Source organism: Panulirus ornatus, chromosome 56 (genome assembly GCF_036320965.1).
Source record: "Panulirus ornatus isolate Po-2019 chromosome 56, ASM3632096v1, whole genome shotgun sequence".
NCBI lineage: Eukaryota > Metazoa > Arthropoda > Malacostraca > Decapoda > Palinuridae > Panulirus > Panulirus ornatus.
In genome coordinates, this window is record NC_092279.1 from 3,470,777 (window position 1) to 3,488,921 (window position 18,145).

Genomic DNA, 18,145 nt, shown 5'->3' on the forward strand with positions numbered 1-18,145 from the left:
ATTGCATACACACTAACCCCACAGACTATATGTTGCTAGATGATTAAGTTACTTGGAAGAACAATTATGATGTGGACCAGTCTATGAGGAGAATTAAAAAAAATGACATAACGAATGTATGAAAATAGGTGACTGAGAGAGACTTTAGGGGGACTACACAAGATGGAGAGAGGCCTGGCAGGAACTGCCCCCCCTAACCTCATAGTTATGCAAGAAACTACACAAAAACTGCACCTAATTTTCTCTTTATGTAAATCTGAGGTGATATAGGGCTTTGGTAACAGATGACAGGTAAAGAGCTAGAATATTCTAAAGAAAAAAAAACACCTCCGATATCCTTCCCACACTTGCCAGCCACTTGCTATCCACACACTTATTTGTACTGTAGTGTCAAAAGTGTAATCTTTCCAAACTTATTCATGTTATTCAGCACCAACAATGTGACTGTATATATACAACAAGAGTAGAAAATGGAATTAAGCTCAAGATAATGAATCAAATCCATCAATATCTGCCCTACACTTACCAGTTAATTTTCCTCACAATGACGTTGCATGAAATGTCTAATATTTCCAAAAACACTTGTTAGTTACCACTAAGCTTATGCCTGCATTTGTTTCACAAATGAAAGAAAAGCAAAAACATTAAAACATCATCTATACCTCCCCTCTCTTATACAGCACTGTAAAACATGTCACATATACCTTTCTCTACTCCTGCTTTAGTAGTGGACCAAGACAACAAAACAGTAACACTTTAACAAAAATCTGACTAGTACTGAAAAAAATTTCATAAATCCAACCTGCTATTTACTCTGCTACTGACGTGATCTAAAACCTCCCTATCATATCCCCACTATCATCTACTCAGTTCCTACATAAAAGTTCCTCTTCAAATTTCTCACATTTTCAACCTTCCCCTTTACACTTGATAATTCAAGCATAATTTCCAATTACTTACTTTAAGTAACAATCTTGAGATATTCATTTCTACGAAGGTACTGTCACCTACACAGGGAGGTGCATCTTCAAAGAACTTGGCATCTTCTTCTTTTTGCCTAGTTTCTTGTAATGATTTCTTAACCCTCGCCGGCTGCCCCATTCTTCTTGCCTTCCTCCTTACTTCATCCTCACTTAGCTTAAACTGATCTGTCAAAAAAAAAAAAAAGATATGACGAAATCCTACTAACAGTTCATAAAATGAAACTATTAAGGTTGAGGTATAAAATAATAATAATGATTAACGTGAACATGAGGGATATTTCAATTTTCAATCAAGTTATCAGGAGTTATGGATACATGTGTTGTGAGGTGGTCTGAACGAGTAAGTAATGAAAGGGTAAGAGAGATGTGTGGTAATAAAAAAAAGTGTGGTTGAGAGAGCAGAATAGGGTGTGTTGAAATGGTTTGGACACATGGAGAGGATGAGTGAGGAAAGATTGACAAAGAGAATATATGTGTCAGAGGTGGAGGGAACAAGGAGAAGCAAGAGACCAAATTGGAGGTGGGAGGATGGAGTGAAAAATATTTTGAGCTATCATGGCCTGAACATACAGGAGGGTGAAAGGCGTGCAAGGAATAGAGTGAACTGGAGCAATGTGGTATACCAGGATCGACTTGCTATCAATGGGCTGAGCCAGGGCATGTGAAGTGTCTGGCGTAAACTATGGAAAGGTCTGTGGGGCCTGGATATGGAAAGTGAGCTGTGGTTTTCAGTGCATTACACATGACAGCAAGAGACTGAGTGTGAGTGAATGTAGGGACAGAAATGGATGAAGGCAGCAAGTATGAATATATACGTGTATATATGTATGTGTATGTATGTATGGGTGTTTACATATACATATGTATATATGAGTGGTTGGACCATTCTTCGTCTGTTTCCTTGCACTACCTCGCTAATGAAATAGCGGTTAAGTATAAGAATAATAAAGAAAACGTCTAAAGTTAAGGTAACTAAATAATCATTATCCAGAAATCCACCTATTACAAGCAGATGATATTACCATACCCTTATGTAAAAGGATGAAGAAAAACTCCAGTCTAAAATATAAAAAATCTGATAACCAATCTGGTGCAAAGCGGCACCTGAAACTGACACAATAACAAGGCCATATTCACACACTAACCAACAACCCAAAAGAAGAAATAAACTTCTTAACCCTGCTTCATGCTTCAACTGTCTATACTCGAAGATTCCCACATTCCCAAGACAACATAACACTGACAAAGCATGCACAATGAAATGATCCATAAGAACTAAGCAGCTGTCCTCCCAACAGTGTTCAATACCATCCTACCAGGCATGCAACCATCTGAAACCACACTTCCCAACCATGTATGAGTTACATTTTCTCATTTATATTCTAAACGTCACCTGTCCTAACACCACAAACACCATCTCAAGATCCTTCATGCCCATGATGCAAACCACAGCAGTGAAGACACTAAACACTCATTGCTCAATTGCCCTATTCTTACTCCACATAGACAAACACACATTATTAAGTATAAAAAAAAAAAAAAAAAAAAAAAAAAATATTATACTTTGTCGCTGTCTCCCGCGTTTGCGAGGTAGCGCAAGGAAACAGACGAAAGAAATGGCCCAACCCACCCCCATACACATGTATATACATACGTCCACACACGCAAATATACACACCTACACAGCTTTCCATGGTTTACCCCAGACGCTTCACATGCCTTGATTCAATCCACTGACAGCACGTCAACCCCGGTATACCACATCGCTCCAATTCACTCTATTCCTTGCCCTCCTTTCACCCTCCTGCATGTTCAGGCCCCGATCACACAAAATCTTTTTCACTCCATCTTTCCACCTCCAATTTGGTCTCCCTCTTCTCCTCGTTCCCTCCACCTCCGACACATATATTCTCTTGGTCAATCTTTCCTCACTCATTCTCTCCATGTGCCCAAACCACTTCAAAACACCCTCTTCTGCTCTCTCAACCACGCTCTTTTTATTTCCACACATCTCTCTTACCCTTACGTTACTCACTCGATCAAACCACCTCACACCACACATTGTCCTCAAACATCTCATTTCCAGCTCATCCATCCTACTGCGCACTACTCTATCCATAGCCCACGCCTCGCAACCATACAACATTGTTGGAACCACTATTCCTTCAAACATACCCATTTTTGCTTTCCGAGATAATGTTCTCGACTTCCACACATTCTTCAAGGCTCCCAGAATTTTCGCCCCCTCCCCCACCCTCTGATCCATTTCCGCTTCCATGGTTCCATCCGCTGCCAGATCCACTCCCAGATATCTAAAACACTTCACTTCCTCCAGTTTTTCTCCATTCAAACTCACCTCCCAATTGACTTGACCCTCAACCCTACTGTACCTAATAACCTTGCTCTTATTCACATTTACTCTTAACTTTCTTCTTCCACACACTTTACCAAACTCAGTCACCAGCTTCTGCAGTTTCTCACATGAATCAGCCACCAGCGCTGTATCATCAGCGAACAACAACTGACTCACTTCCCAAGCTCTCTCATCCCCAACAGACTTCATACTTGCCCCTCTTTCCAAAACTCTTGCATTTACCTCCCTAACAACCCCATCCATAAACAAATTAAACAACCATGGAGACATCACACACCCCTGCCGCAAACCTACATTCACTGAGAACCAATCACTTTCCTCTCTTCCTACACGTACACATGCCTTACATCCTCGATAAAAACTTTTCACTGCTTCTAACAACTTGCCTCCCACACCATATATTCTTAATACCTTCCACAGAGCATCTCTATCAACTCTATCATATGCCTTCTCCAGATCCATAAATGCTACATACAAATCCATTTGCTTTTCTAAGTATTTCTCACATACATTCTTCAAAGCAAACACCTGATCCACACATCCTCTACCACTTCTGAAACCACACTGCTCTTCCCCAATCTGATGCTCTGTACATGCCTTCACCCTCTCAATCAATACCCTCCCATATACTTTACCAGGAATACTCAACAAACTTATACCTCTGTAATTTGAGCACTCACTCTTATCCCCTTTGCCTTTGTACAATGGCACTATGCACGCATTCCGCCAATCCTCAGGCACCTCACCATGAGTCATACATACATTAAATAACCTTACCAAACAGTCAACAATACAGTCACCCCCTTTTTTAATAAATTCCACTGCAATACCATCCAAACCTGCTGCCTTGCCGGCTTTCATCTTCCGCAAAGCTTTCACTACCTCTTCTCTGTTTACCAAATCATTTTCCCTAACCCTCTCACTTTGCACACCACCTCGACCAAAACATCCTATATCTGCCACTCTATCATCAAACACATTCAACAAACCTTCAAAATACTCACTCCATCTCCTTCTCACATCACCACTACTTGTTATCACCTCCCCATTTGCGCCCTTCACTGAAGTTCCCATTTGCTCCCTTGTCTTACGCACTTTATTTACCTCCTTCCAGAACATCTTTTTATTCTCCCTAAAATTTAATGATACTCTCTCACCCCAACTCTCATTTGCCCTTTTTTTCACCTCTTGCACCTTTCTCTTGACCTCCTGTCTCTTTCTTTTATACATCTCCCACTCAATTGCATTTTTTCCCTGCAAAAATTGTCCAAATGCCTCTCTCTTCTCTTTCACTAATACTCTTACTTCTTCATCCCACCACTCACTACCCTTTCTAATCAACCCACCTCCCACTCTTCTCATGCCACAAGCATCTTTTGCGCAATCCATCACTGATTCCCTAAATACATCCCATTCCTCCCCCACTCCCCTTACTTCCATTGTTCTCACCTTTTTCCATTCTGTACTCAGTCTCTCCTGGTACTTCCTCACACAGGTCTCCTTCCCAAGCTCACTTACTCTCACCACCCTCTTCACCCCAACATTCACTCTTCTTTTCTGAAAACCCATACAAATCTTCACCTTTGCCTCCACAAGATAATGATCAGACATCCCTCCAGTTGCACCTCTCAGCACATTAACATCCAAAAGTCTCTCTTTCGCACGCCTGTCAATTAACACGTAATCCAATAACGCTCTCTGGCCATCTCTCCTACTTACATAAGTATACTTATGTATATCTCACTTTTTAAACCAGGCATTATTAATATATTTATAAATAAAATATGTACATATTCATACTTGCTGCCTTCATCCATTCCCATTGCCACACATGAAATAGCATCCCCCCCCCCCCCCTCCAGCAAGGTAGCACCAGGAAAAGACAAAAAGGCCACATTCATTTACACTCAGTCTCTAGCTGTCATGTGCAATGCACTGATACCACTGCTCCCTTTCTACATCCAGGCCCTAGACCTTTCCATGGTGAACCCGATGCTTCACATGTCCTGGTTCAATCCAATGACAGCACATCAACCTCGGTACACCACATCGTTCCAATTCACTTTATTCCTTGCACGCCTTTCACCCTCCTGTATGTTCAGGCCACGATCACTCAAAATCTTTTTCACTCCATCCTTCCACCTCCAATTTGGTCTCCCGCTTCTCCTTCTTCCCTCCACCTCTGACACATATATCCTCTTTGTCAATCTTTTCTCACTCATCCTCTCCATGTGTCCAAATAATTTCAACACACCCTCTTCTGCTCTCGCAACTACACTCTTTTAATTACTAAACATCTCTCTTACTCTTTCATTAATTACTCAATCAAACCACCTCACACCACATATTGTCCTCAAACATTTCATAAATGCCCATACATGCACCTTTGGACTTGATCATTTGAACTTTCAAGGTATGTGAAGAAAAAACAATGATATTTTTCAAGACATTAATTCTTCCACTAATTTAACATTTGGGGCTTTACTCTTACCTAATCAAGATAAAAGCCAAATTAAGAGAGATATGCTTTCAAATAGGTATAAAAGAAATAAAATAAAAACTGCTTTGTAGGTGTGTATTTAGCACAAAACGATGATCCATTAAATGGTTCTGAGGTATGGGGAGCCCAGGTGATGCCCTTCCTTACTAAGACTTGTGTTCATTCACCTGGGTTCATTCAGCATGTTATATTCTGGCACCTTACCAAAATTATAACTTTTTCTTTGATTTCGGCATCTCAAAAAACAGCTGAATTATCACAAAAAACAATCATTGAATGCTAAAATAGGGATCTTCTGTATTCCCTCATTACTGTTGTCAGCATGTTCAGGCAGTACATCAACTCTGTACCATCTCGCAGGTCAAGCTCAGGGCCAGTCCTATATCATCTCATTCTTCCCACTTTACATTCTCCGCGACAGATCTTGCAGTTTCATACAGTATTTCGTTTTCACCTTTACTGGTACTTGCCTTCATCATATCACCTCTACACTTAATATGGGCATTCAGTTCATCCATAAGAATCTAACAATATACAGTGGGTAACAGGCTTCAACAAGAATATGACACAAGGATAACTGCTCTATGTAGAACATAAGTAGATTATTTCTTTTGTAACGAGTGGCATCTCCTGCCCTAGGGCAGCAGCATTAGGAAAAAGTACACAGTTGCATAACTTGCACACATCCACTCTCCACCTGTTATGTACAATGTACTGAAACCAAAGCTTACTGTCCACAGATATGCCCCACATACTATATCATTATCTACCTCAACCACTGGCTCAACTCACTGGCAGCAAGTTTTCCCTTAAATAAAACATCAATTCGACTCATTCTATCCTAAGCATATCTCTCACCAATAATGTCCACAATCAGAATATATTACTTTAACCTAAGCTGAATCATGGATAATTATATTTACCATGCTTAGTTACATTTGGCAGAAATTCTTCCATGCAATGGTCTGTGCCTCCGGTGTCTCCTAAGTCTGAGTCAAGATCACTGTCTTCTGCTTCATCTTTTAATTCTTTACCATCTTTGGAAACACCATTCTCTTGTCTCTTTTTCTGAAACATGAAATATATTCATATCACATAAAGTATCAGATAAAAGAGGGACCATTTACTAAATATAATCATATCAAACAATGGCTATGTTTGAAGGAATAGTGGTTCCAACAATGTTGTATGGTTGCGAGGCGTGGACTATGGATAGAGTAGTGCACAGGAGGGTGGATGTGCTGGAAATGAGATGTTTGAGGACAATATGTGGTGTGAGGTGGTTTAATCGAGTAACTAATGTAAGGGTAAGAGAGATGTGTGGAAATAAGAAGAGAGTGGTTGAGAGAGCAGAAGAGGGTGTTTTGAAATGGTTTGGGCACATGGAGAGAATGAGTGAGGAATGACTGACCAAGAGGATATATGTGTCAGAGGTGGAGGGAACGAGGAGAAGTGGGAGACCAAATTGGAGGTGGAAAGATAGAGTGAAAAAGTGATCGGGGCCTGTACATGCAGGAAGGTGAAAGGAGGGCAAGGAATAGAATGAATTGGATCAATGTGGTATACTGGGATTGACGTGCTGTCAATGGATTGAATCAGGGCATGTGAAGCGTCTGGGGTAAACCATGGAAAGTTCTAAGGGGCCTGGATGTGGAAAGGGAGCTGTGGTTTCGGGCATTATTGGATGACAGCTAGAGACTGAGTGTGAACGAATGGGGCCTTTGTTGTCTTTTCCTAGCATTACCTCGCACACATGAGGGGGAGGGGGATGTTATTCCATGTGTGGCAAGGTGGTGATGGGAATGAATAAAGGCAGACAGTGTGAATTGTGTGCATGTGTATATATGTATATGTCTGTGTGTGTATATATATGTGTACATTGAGATGTATGGGTATGTATATTTGCGTGTGGGGACGTGTATGTATATACATGTGTATGGGGTGGGTTAGGCTATTTCTTTCGTCTGTTTCCTTGTACTACCTCACAAACACGGGAGACAGCGACAAAGCAAAATAAATAAATAATAATCAAACAACCACTAATATTTTCTCTATATCCTTTTTTGAATCTATAAGTAAGATGGATTTTACCATTCTTACTGCAAGGTGACACCTGGAGAGAATTTTCAACATGTAACATGGATTTTACCATTCTTACTGCAAGGTGACAACTGGAGAGATTTTTCTACATTTATATTTATTTATCTTGCTTTGTCACTGTCTCCCGCGTTAGCAAGGTAGCACAAGGAAACAGACGAAAGAAATGGCCCAACCCATCCACATACACATGTATATACATACACGTCCACACACGCAAATATACATACCTATACATCTCAACGTATACATATATACACACACACAGACCTATACATATATACACATGTACATAATTCATACTGTCTGCCCTTATTTTTCTACATACTTTGGTCAAATTTTGGGTCCTCTTTAAAAGATTCAAGATAACTACAGAAGAATTCAAAACACTTTTGCTACTAAATAAACGAAACATTCCTTGTATTAACTTTCTAAAATGGGAAACAGAAGAAGGAGTCACGCGGGGAGTGCTCATCCTCCTCGAAGGCTCAGAGTGGGGTGCCTAAATGTGTGTGGATGTAACCAAGATGTGAAAAAAGGAGAGATAGGTAGTATGTTTGAGGAAAGGAACCTGGATGTTTTGGCTCTGAGTGAAACGAAGCTCAAGGGTAAAGGGGAAGAGTGGTTTGGAAATGTCTGGGGAGTGAAGTCAGGGGTTAGTGAGAGGACAAGAGCAAGGGAAGGAGTAGCAATACTCCTGAAACAGGAGTTGTGGGAGTATGTCATAGAATGTAAGAAAGTAAATTCTCGATTAATATGGGTAAAATTGAAAGTTGATGGAGAGAGGTGGGTGATTATTGGTGCATATGCACCTGGGCATGAGAAGAAAGATCATGAGAGGCAAGTGTTTTGGGAGCAGCTAAATGAGTGTGTTAGCGGTTTTGATGCACGAGACCGGGTTATAGTGATGGGTGATTTGAATGCAAAGGTGAGTAATGTGGCAGTTGAGGGAATAATTGGTATGCATGGGGTGTTCAGTGTTGTAAATGGAAATGGTGAAGAGCTTGTAGATTTATGTGCTGAAAAAGGACTGATGATTGGGAATACCTGGTTTAAAAAGCGAGATATACATAAGTATACTTATGTAAGTAGGAGAGATGGCCAGAGAGCGTTATTGGATTACGTGTTAATGGACAGGCGTGCGAAAGAGAGACTTTTGGATGTCAATGTGCTGAGAGGTGCAACTGGAGGGATGTCTGATCATTATCTTGTGGAGGCTAAGGTGAAGATTAGTATGGGTTTTCAGAAAAGAAGAGTGAATGTTGGGGTGAAGAAGGTGGTGAGAGTAAGTGAGCTTGGGAAGGAGACCTGTGTGAAGAAGTATCAGGAGAGACTGTGTACAGAATGGAAAAAGGTGAGAACAATGGAAGTAAGGGGAGTGGGGGAGGAATGGGATGTATTTAGGGAATCAGTGATGGATTGCGCAAAAGATGCTTGTGGCATGAGAAGAGTGGGAGGTGGGCTGTTTAGAAAGGGTAGTGAGTGGTGGGATGAAGAAGTAAGAGTATTAGTGAAAGAGAAGAGAGAGGCATTTGGACGATTTTTGCAGGGAAAAAATGCAATTGAGTGGGAGAAGTATAAAAGAAAGAGACAGGAGGTCAAGAGAAAGGTGCAAGAGGTGAAAAAAAGGGCAAATGAGAGTTGGGGTGAGAGACTATCAGTAAATTTTAGGGAGAATAAAAAGATGTTCTGGAAGGAGGTAAATAGGGTGCGTAAGACAAGGGAGCAAATGGGAACTTCAGTAAAGGGCGTAAATGGGGAGGTGATAACAAGTAGTGGTGATGTGAGAAGGAGATGGAATGAGTATTTTGAAGGTTTGTTGAATGTGTCTGATGACAGAGTGGCAGATATAGGGTGTTTGGGTCGAGGTGGTGTGCAAAGTGAGAGGGTTAGGGAAAATGATTTGGTAAACAGAGAAGAGGTAGTAAAAGCTTTGCGGAAGATGAAAGCCGGCAAGGCAGCAGGTTTGGATGGTATTGCAGTGGAATTTATTAAAAAAGGGGGTGACTGTATTGTTGACTGGTTGGTAAGGTTATTTAATGTATGTATGACTCATGGTGAGGTGCCTGAGGATTGGCGGAATGCTTGCATAGTGCCATTGTACAAAGGCAAAGGGGATAAGAGTGAGTGCTCAAATTACAGAGGTATAAGTTTGTTGAGTATTCCTGGTAAATTATATGGGAGGGTATTGATTGAGAGGGTGAAGGCATGTACAGAGCATCAGATTGGGGAAGAGCAGTGTGGTTTCAGAAGTGGTAGAGGATGTGTGGATCAGGTGTTTGCTTTGAAGAATGTATGTGAGAAATACTTAGAAAAGCAAATGGATTTGTATGTAGCATTTATGGATCTGGAGAAGGCATATGATAGAGTTGATAGAGATGCTCTGTGGAAGGTATTAAGAATATATGGTGTGGGAGGCAAGTTGTTAGAAGCAGTGAAAAGTTTTTATCGAGGATGTAAGGCATGTGTACGTGTAGGAAGAGAGGAAAGTGATTGGTTCTCAGTGAATGTAGGTTTGCGGCAGGGGTGTGTGATGTCTCCATGGTTGTTTAATTTGTTTATGGATGGGGTTGTTAGGGAGGTAAATGCAAGAGTTTTGGAAAGAGGGGCAAGTATGAAGTCTGTTGGGGATGAGAGAGCTTGGGAAGTGAGTCAGTTGTTGTTCGCTGATGATACAGCGCTGGTGGCGGATTCATGTGAGAAACTGCAGAAGCTGGTGACGGAGTTTGGTAAAGTGTGTGGAAGAAGAAAGTTAAGAGTGAATGTCAATAAGAGCAAGGTTATTAGGTACAGTAGGGTTGAGGGTCAAGTCAATTGGGAGGTGAGTTTGAATGGTGAGAGGCTGGAGGAAGTGAAGTGTTTTAGATATCTGGGAGTGGATCTGTCAGCGGATGGAACCATGGAAGCGGAAGTGGATCATAGGGTGGGGGAGGGGGCGAAAATTTTGGGAGCCTTGAAAAATGTGTGGAAGTCGAGAACATTATCCCGGAAAGCAAAAATGGGTATGTTTGAAGGAATAGTGGTTCCAACAATGTTGTATGGTTGCGAGGCGTGGGCTATGGATAGAGTTGTGCGCAGGAGGATGGATGTGCTGGAAATGAGATGTTTGAGGACAATGTGTGGTGTGAGGTGGTTTGATCGAGTAAGTAACGTAAGGGTAAGAGGGATGTGTGGAAATAAAAAGAGCGTGGTTGAGAGAGCAGAAGAGGGTGTTTTGAAGTGGTTTGGGCACATGGAGAGAATGAGTGAGGAAAGATTGACCAAGAGGATATATGTGTCGGAGGTGGAGGGAACGAGGAGAAGAGGGAGACCAAATTGGAGGTGGAAAGATGGAGTGAAAAGGATTTTGTGTGATCAGGGCCTGAACATGCAGGAGGGTGAAAGGAGGGCAAGGAATAGAGTGAATTGGAGCGATGTGGTATACAGGGGTTGACGTGCTGTCAGTGGATTGAATCAAGGCATGTGAAGCGTCTGGGGTAAACCATGGAAAGCTGTGTAGGTATGTATATTGCGTGTGTGGACGTGTGTATGTACATGTGTATGGGGGGGGTTGGGCCATTTCTTTCGTCTGTTTCCTTGCGCTACCTCGCAAACGCGGGAGACAGCGACAAAGTATAAAAAAAAAAAAAAAAAAAAAAAAAAAAAAAAAAAAAACATTAGGAAAAGAGTAACTTCCATGTGATCACTGTCAGAGCTAGTTTAGCATCAAATAGGGTTTTCTTCCATGGTGTAAAATGAGATAGCTAGAAACCTAAAATCACCAAAACTGGGCACCATGTGAAATGATGTCAAACAATAACATAACACCCACCATGCAGCAAGTGGAGCCAGGACTGACCATCAAAAATTCATGAAAGAAGGTTTGAATCTTCTCCATGACAAACTTTTCTAAAGAAAAAATTCTGATAATGCTTCCTAATTATATGATGCTAAACAGAAGGGGAACAAACCTGTGACTTAACAAGACCTTGACCCATCCGAAGGGGCCCTAAGACTTCCTCTGAAAGCAGAAAATGGGAGTAAAGATGAGAGGAAAATCCTTGCAGCTAATGAGGTCAATCCTAACAAGATTACACTGATTCTTAATCTCCTTTAAGTCCAACAGATGGATCTTCAACACTGAGAGAAGGTTTAAAAGGATATCCTTTTTCTTTAGGTGGGAGAAAACCAACAGGTGGAGGACTTCATAAGCTTGTAATTGTGTGAGGTAAGCCTGTACACAGTCTGCAGCAAGCTCTGGTTATCTAGCAGTATGCACGTTAAGGGATGAGGCACCATTTGTTCTAAGCCTAAGGTCCTCCATCTATTGTTGGTCAGTTTATGAAAAATAAGGGAACACAGGAACTTCCATGGTCAGATTTCACCAAGTGGGCTTTCACAAGATCTGCCCTTTTCTTGAGTATGGCAGACTGAGGAAATAGCCATTGATCAAAAAGCATGCCAGCAGCAGGACTAAGGTATAATCCACTTCCAACACACTAAGCACCTCTCAGGGCAGCAGAAACATTCTGAAGTGCAGCTGCCATGGTAAACATACTTTGCATGGGGTGAACCAACTTCAAAGCAATCCACAGGGTTGGTAGTACTATACTACACACTTTGGTCTTTGCTACAAATGAGGCCTAACATGAAAGGATGTCTCAGTTCCCCTGGCCAGGAAGCCAATGATCTGATGGCTAATGGTATGTTAAAAAATTGAAAACAACACATCATATAACAAAAAGAAAGTTAAATAGGCTCCTCTTGGTGAAACTTCCAGGACACCCTCTTCAGCTCTCTCTACCATACTCTTTTTATTTCCACACCTTTCTCTCACCTTATCATTACTTACTCCACCTTCCCTACACCCAATATTGTCCTCAAATATGTTGCTTCCAAAATATGCACCCTCTTCTGCACATTCCCATTTACAGCCCATGCCTCGAATTCATACATCACTGGGACTACTATACCTTCAAGCATACCAATTTTTGCCCTGCCTGATAGTAACCTCTCTTTCCACACATTCCTCACTGCTCCCGGTACCTTTTCCTCCCTTAAAAGTGTGACTCATGTTTGTCTGGAGGAGTGTGGTTTCAGATGGGTTCAAGTCTGATGTGATGGTGTTTTAAGATTGAGCTAGGAAGTGATTGCTGGTCATTTCAGCTTATAGATATTTTTCAGTGCTATGTTTGCTGGTTGTATGAGGATTTGTGAGTATAGATTGCAAAAGTGTGTGGCCCAGCATGCATAAAATATATCATTCTCTCAATATACAATACACCATTCTAATTAAGTAAATAATAGATATAAAATAGAAAAAAGATATCACTCAAAGGGAAAGAAAGTCACTTGGCAGCATGCAACAGGGAAGCTGACATCAGAAAATCCATAATAACACTGTGCTGCTAGAGGCTGGGACCAAAGGAGTCAATTATATCCACTCTCTTAAAGTCTCTGATTGGCCGAGTGTGCACCAAAAATGAACAAGCTTCCATGATCATGTAATAATGGATGGTGAAAGGTGAGGAAGTAAGTGTTTCCTCAACAGAAATACCAAGGATTGGTAGATCCAAAGTCCAATTCTCTTCATGATATCTAAATGAACATGTCTCCTACTCTCAGAACAGAGTGGAGAGGAGGAGAGGAGAGAAAAAAGAAAAAAACAGTTAAGTGAAAACAGAATTAAATGAAGAACATTATAAGTATAACTGCTGACTTAAAGTAACAAGAAAAGTCATCATTATTGGCACAGAGGATTTCATACTGAGCATTTTACCATTTTACAACATAAAATTCATAAATACATACCTTGTTTTGCTCTTTTTTCTCAAGACGTATCTTGGCAATTTTTTCAGTGAGACTTGTTGAAGAGTTTGGTTTCAAATACCTAACAACCTCTTCCCAACTATCTTTCTGATAATCCTTTAAAGATTCCACAAAGGTAAAGTCTTTATAAAAATCAGACTCATTAGGATGTCTCATCATCCTATACTTTATCTGGAAATATAAGGAAACAATAAGATGCATTATTAATAACAGTATACAGCAATTATATTTTGATTTTCTTTCAATCAGCAATAAATTAGTCAATTATCAACAGAAAAACAACTAGACAACAAAGACAGCAATTGTACGAATGTATAAATTTAGGAAGGGTTAAAGCAAACATAAAATCTACAGGAAAATGTGCTTTCAGCAATTGGTTGGGAATATGATAGACTAATGAGCATAAAAACCCTTTACAGTATATAGGCCAAAACACATGTGCAACAGGGTATTCTGCTTCTCCAACAAAGTACCTTGAAATAATGTTTTCTCATTTAATACAACTTTAACTATTATTAGCAACATTAATATCATTCATACAGTTGGTCTAAATACATGTTACGACAAAATAAACTGTCTGGAGAAAATGGCGCTTCTAGGTCATGAAACAACGGAGCCACTGCTCTTGCTTCCTCCATCATCCACCTCTGCACTTGCCTGCCTTTACAAGACAGAAACAAGGAGGATTATGGAAAGCGTTGGATGAAGTGGTCAGACTTTTCCCACTCAGCTTATGCAAGTACAATTCAATCTTGCATTTACACATCTTTAAAAAATGCATACAACAGGCTTGCCGTGCATCATGGTATAAAAGTCAACCTTGTGTATAAGGCAACTCTATACTACTATTCAAATTTCATATTCAAGCCTATTCTCACCAGAGAAACCAAACCTCCTAAATGCTGAAAATCCACTGAACCCATGGCAATTTGTACTACTCCATAGCAATTGTTTATAATGCTGAGTCCAAGGAGAGCCACTGGTTATGGCAAGAGTATAATGTCCATTGAATCAAAGGCAATTTGTACTACTCCATAGCAACTGTTTACAATGCTGAGTCTAAGGATAACCACCGGTAATGGCAAAAGTATGATGTCCATTGAACCCAAGGCAATTTGTACTACTCCATAGCTATTGTTCATAATGCTGAGTCTGTGGATAGCCACTGGTTATGGCAAGAGTATGATGTTCACTAGAATACTGCAAGTAATCAGAATCATATGAGCAAGGTTTATAATGGTTATAAATCTTAAAACACGGCAGTATAATGACATGTGATGCAGTGCTGTGAGCCTGCCCATTTATAGCAGTGTATAACAGTGTCAAAAGCTTGTTAATTAACACTGCAACAGTATAATCATAATGCCCATCAGTATACTATGAATGATCAAAATCATAAGTTCATTATATTCTATATAATCATATATACCTTTCATGAAGTTAAACAGCTTACGAATCCAACAAACCAGTTGGTTCACCATCATTCTCATGAAAGAAAATGATTCTGCAACAAGTTCTGTATGATATTTTCCTAAGCATGTGAAGGTTTACATGATAAAATGAACCCCTGACTACATCTTTAAACTCTTCAATGTCATGAAGACTTTGGTGCAGAATCATACTCTGACAGAGAATGACAGCACACAAACATCCATTACATGCATGAGCAAGGAAACAGATGAAAGAATGGCCCAACCCACCTACATACACATGTATACACATAAATGGCCACACATGCACATATACATATCTAAACATACACAGACATACAGATATATACACATGTACATATGCATACTTGTTGCCTTTATGCATTCCCACCGCCACCCCTCCACACATGAAATAGCACTCCATCATGAGGTAGTGTTAGGAAAAGACAACAAAGGCCACAATCACTCACACTCAGTCTCTAGCTGTCATGTGTATTGCACCGAAACCACAGCTCCCTTTCCACAACCAGGCCCCACAAAACTTTCCAAGGTTTACCCAAAACGCTTCACATGCCCTGGTTCAATTCATCGACAGCACGTCGACCCCAGTATACCACATCGTTCCAATTCACTCTATTCCTTGAATGCCTTTCACTCTCCTGCATGTTCAGGCTCTGATCGCTCAAAATCTTTTTCACTCCATCCTTCCACCTCCAATTTGGTCTCCCACTTCTCATTCCCTCCACCTGACACAGATATCCTCTTTGTCAATCTTTCCTCACTCATTCTCTCCATGTGACCAAACCATTTTAAAACACCCTCTTCTGCTCTCTCAACCACACTTTTTATTACCACACATCTCTTAACCTTTCATTACTTACTCGATCAAAACACCTCAAACCACATATTATCCTCAAACATCTCATTTCCAATACATCCACCCTCCTCCGCACAACCCTATCTATAGCCCATGCCTCACAATCATATAACATCATTGGAACCACTATTCCTTCAAGCATACCCATTTTTGCTCTTCGAGATAAAGTTCTCGCCTTCCACACATTCTTCAACGCTCCCAGAACCTTTGCCCCCTCCCCACCCTGTGACTCACTTCCATTTCCAATGTTCCATCCACTGCCAAATCCACTCCCAGATATCTAAAACACTTCACTTCCACCAGTTTTTCTCCAATCAAACTTACCTCCCAACTGACTTGTCTCTCAACCCTACTGAACCTAATAACCTTGCTCTTATTCACATTTACTCTCAGCTTTCTCCTTTCACACACTTTACCAAACTGTCACCAGCTTCTGCAGTTTCTCACCCGAATCAGCCACCAGCGCTGAATCATCAGCGAACAACAATTGACTCACTTCCCAAGCTCTCTCATCCACAACAGACTTCATACTTGCCCCTCTCTCCAAAACTCTTGCATTCACCTCCCTGTCTAACCCATTCATAAACAAATTAAATAACCATAGAGACATCACACATCCCTGCCGCAAGCCGACATTCACTGAGAACCAATCACTTTCCTCTCTTCCTACTCATACACATGCCTTACATCCTCAATAAAAACTTTTCACTACTTCTAGCAACTTACCTCCCACACCATATACTCTTAATACCTTCCACAGAACATCTCTATCAACTCTATCATATGCCTTATCCAGATCAATAATTGCTACATACAAATCCACTTGTTTTTCTAAGTAATTCTCACATATATTCTTCAAAGCAAATACCTGATCCACACGTCCTCTACCACTTCTGAAACCACACTGCTCTTCCCCAATCTGATGCTCTGTACATGCCTTCACCCTCTCAATCAATACCCTCCCATAAAATTTCCCAGGAATACTCAATAAACTTACACCTCTGTAATCTGAACAAGCATCTTTATTCTCTCTGCTTTTGTACAATGGCATTATGCATGCATTCTGCCAATCCTCAGGCACTTCACCATGAACCATACATACACTGAATATCCTCACCAACCAAATATTACATTTTCTAAAATCTCACATTATGTCATGATGTGAACAATTGAAAGCTATGTCTTCATCCATTCCTCGAGCTACCTTACTGTAGGCGATGGCAAACAAATAAAAAAAAAAAAAATCTAAAATATACCCAAGTTCTGGAAAAATAAAAAATCCAGCAATGTTCAGGACCAGAGTATTTTGTATTTCATAAGTTGAAAATTTTTTCTTTCAAACATGCTCATTATTTCCTGCATCAGTAAGGCAGCACCAAGTACACAAGGCCTCATTCGCTCACATCAACCAGGCCCTACAGACCTGTCTTTAGTTTTCCCTGGCTGTTTCATATGCCTTCAGTCCATCAACAGCAAGTCACTGTCAAACTGTATCTTACAAAGAAAATATATATTACAAATAAAAATAAGACAACCCACTAACTCACCTCATCTTCACTCTCAGACCCAGAGAAGTTCTCTATATCATCATCAGACTCAACTGTACCAGGCCCAAAATCACTGTCGTTCTTCCTCTTTGTCATCTCTGCACCTGTTTGTGAGAAACTAGTCTCGTAAAATAGCTTTCACAGAAAAGGTAAAATGTATCGCGATCTTATAACTCAAGGATATCATCTTAAACAAAATAATACAGTATATGTAGTCTCTATTACTAGAAACACACTATACTTAGTACTAAAGGTTTCACTGACGGCATCTGACTCGAAAAAAAAAGAAAAAAACTGTATGACCAACATAAGCATACCAAAACCACAAACGTAATCTCTAACAAACCATTGTGTCAGTCAGTTAGGGTGTATTGGTAAATATTAGGGGATGGAATAAGAGCTGGGGCCAAAATGTCCTCCCAAACTGTGAAAATGCACCAACAGTATGATGCCAGATGAAAACACAGATGACATAGCACAATCCTCAGCACGAGACTATACTGTACGTAGTTTCCTACCATCATTTCAG

At 40.5% G+C, this 18,145-nt stretch overlaps 1 protein-coding gene across 2 annotated transcripts in view; it reads right to left on the bottom strand.

The window, feature by feature from the left end:
* Rs1 (Dead-box helicase Rs1) overlaps window positions 1–18,145 on the bottom strand; it is a 71,743-nt gene that overhangs the window by 52,259 nt on the left and 1,339 nt on the right. For both annotated transcript variants that reach the window (XM_071693649.1, XM_071693650.1), the window contains exons 2-5: window positions 17,617–17,720; window positions 13,745–13,933; window positions 6,781–6,925; window positions 961–1,148 (exon numbers count right to left, since the gene is read on the bottom strand). In XM_071693649.1, the coding sequence (XP_071549750.1) occupies window positions 961–1,148; window positions 6,781–6,925; window positions 13,745–13,933; window positions 17,617–17,712 (618 nt within the window). In that variant the 5' untranslated portion in view covers window positions 17,713–17,720. The remainder of the gene's footprint in view (window positions 1–960; window positions 1,149–6,780; window positions 6,926–13,744; window positions 13,934–17,616; window positions 17,721–18,145) is intronic.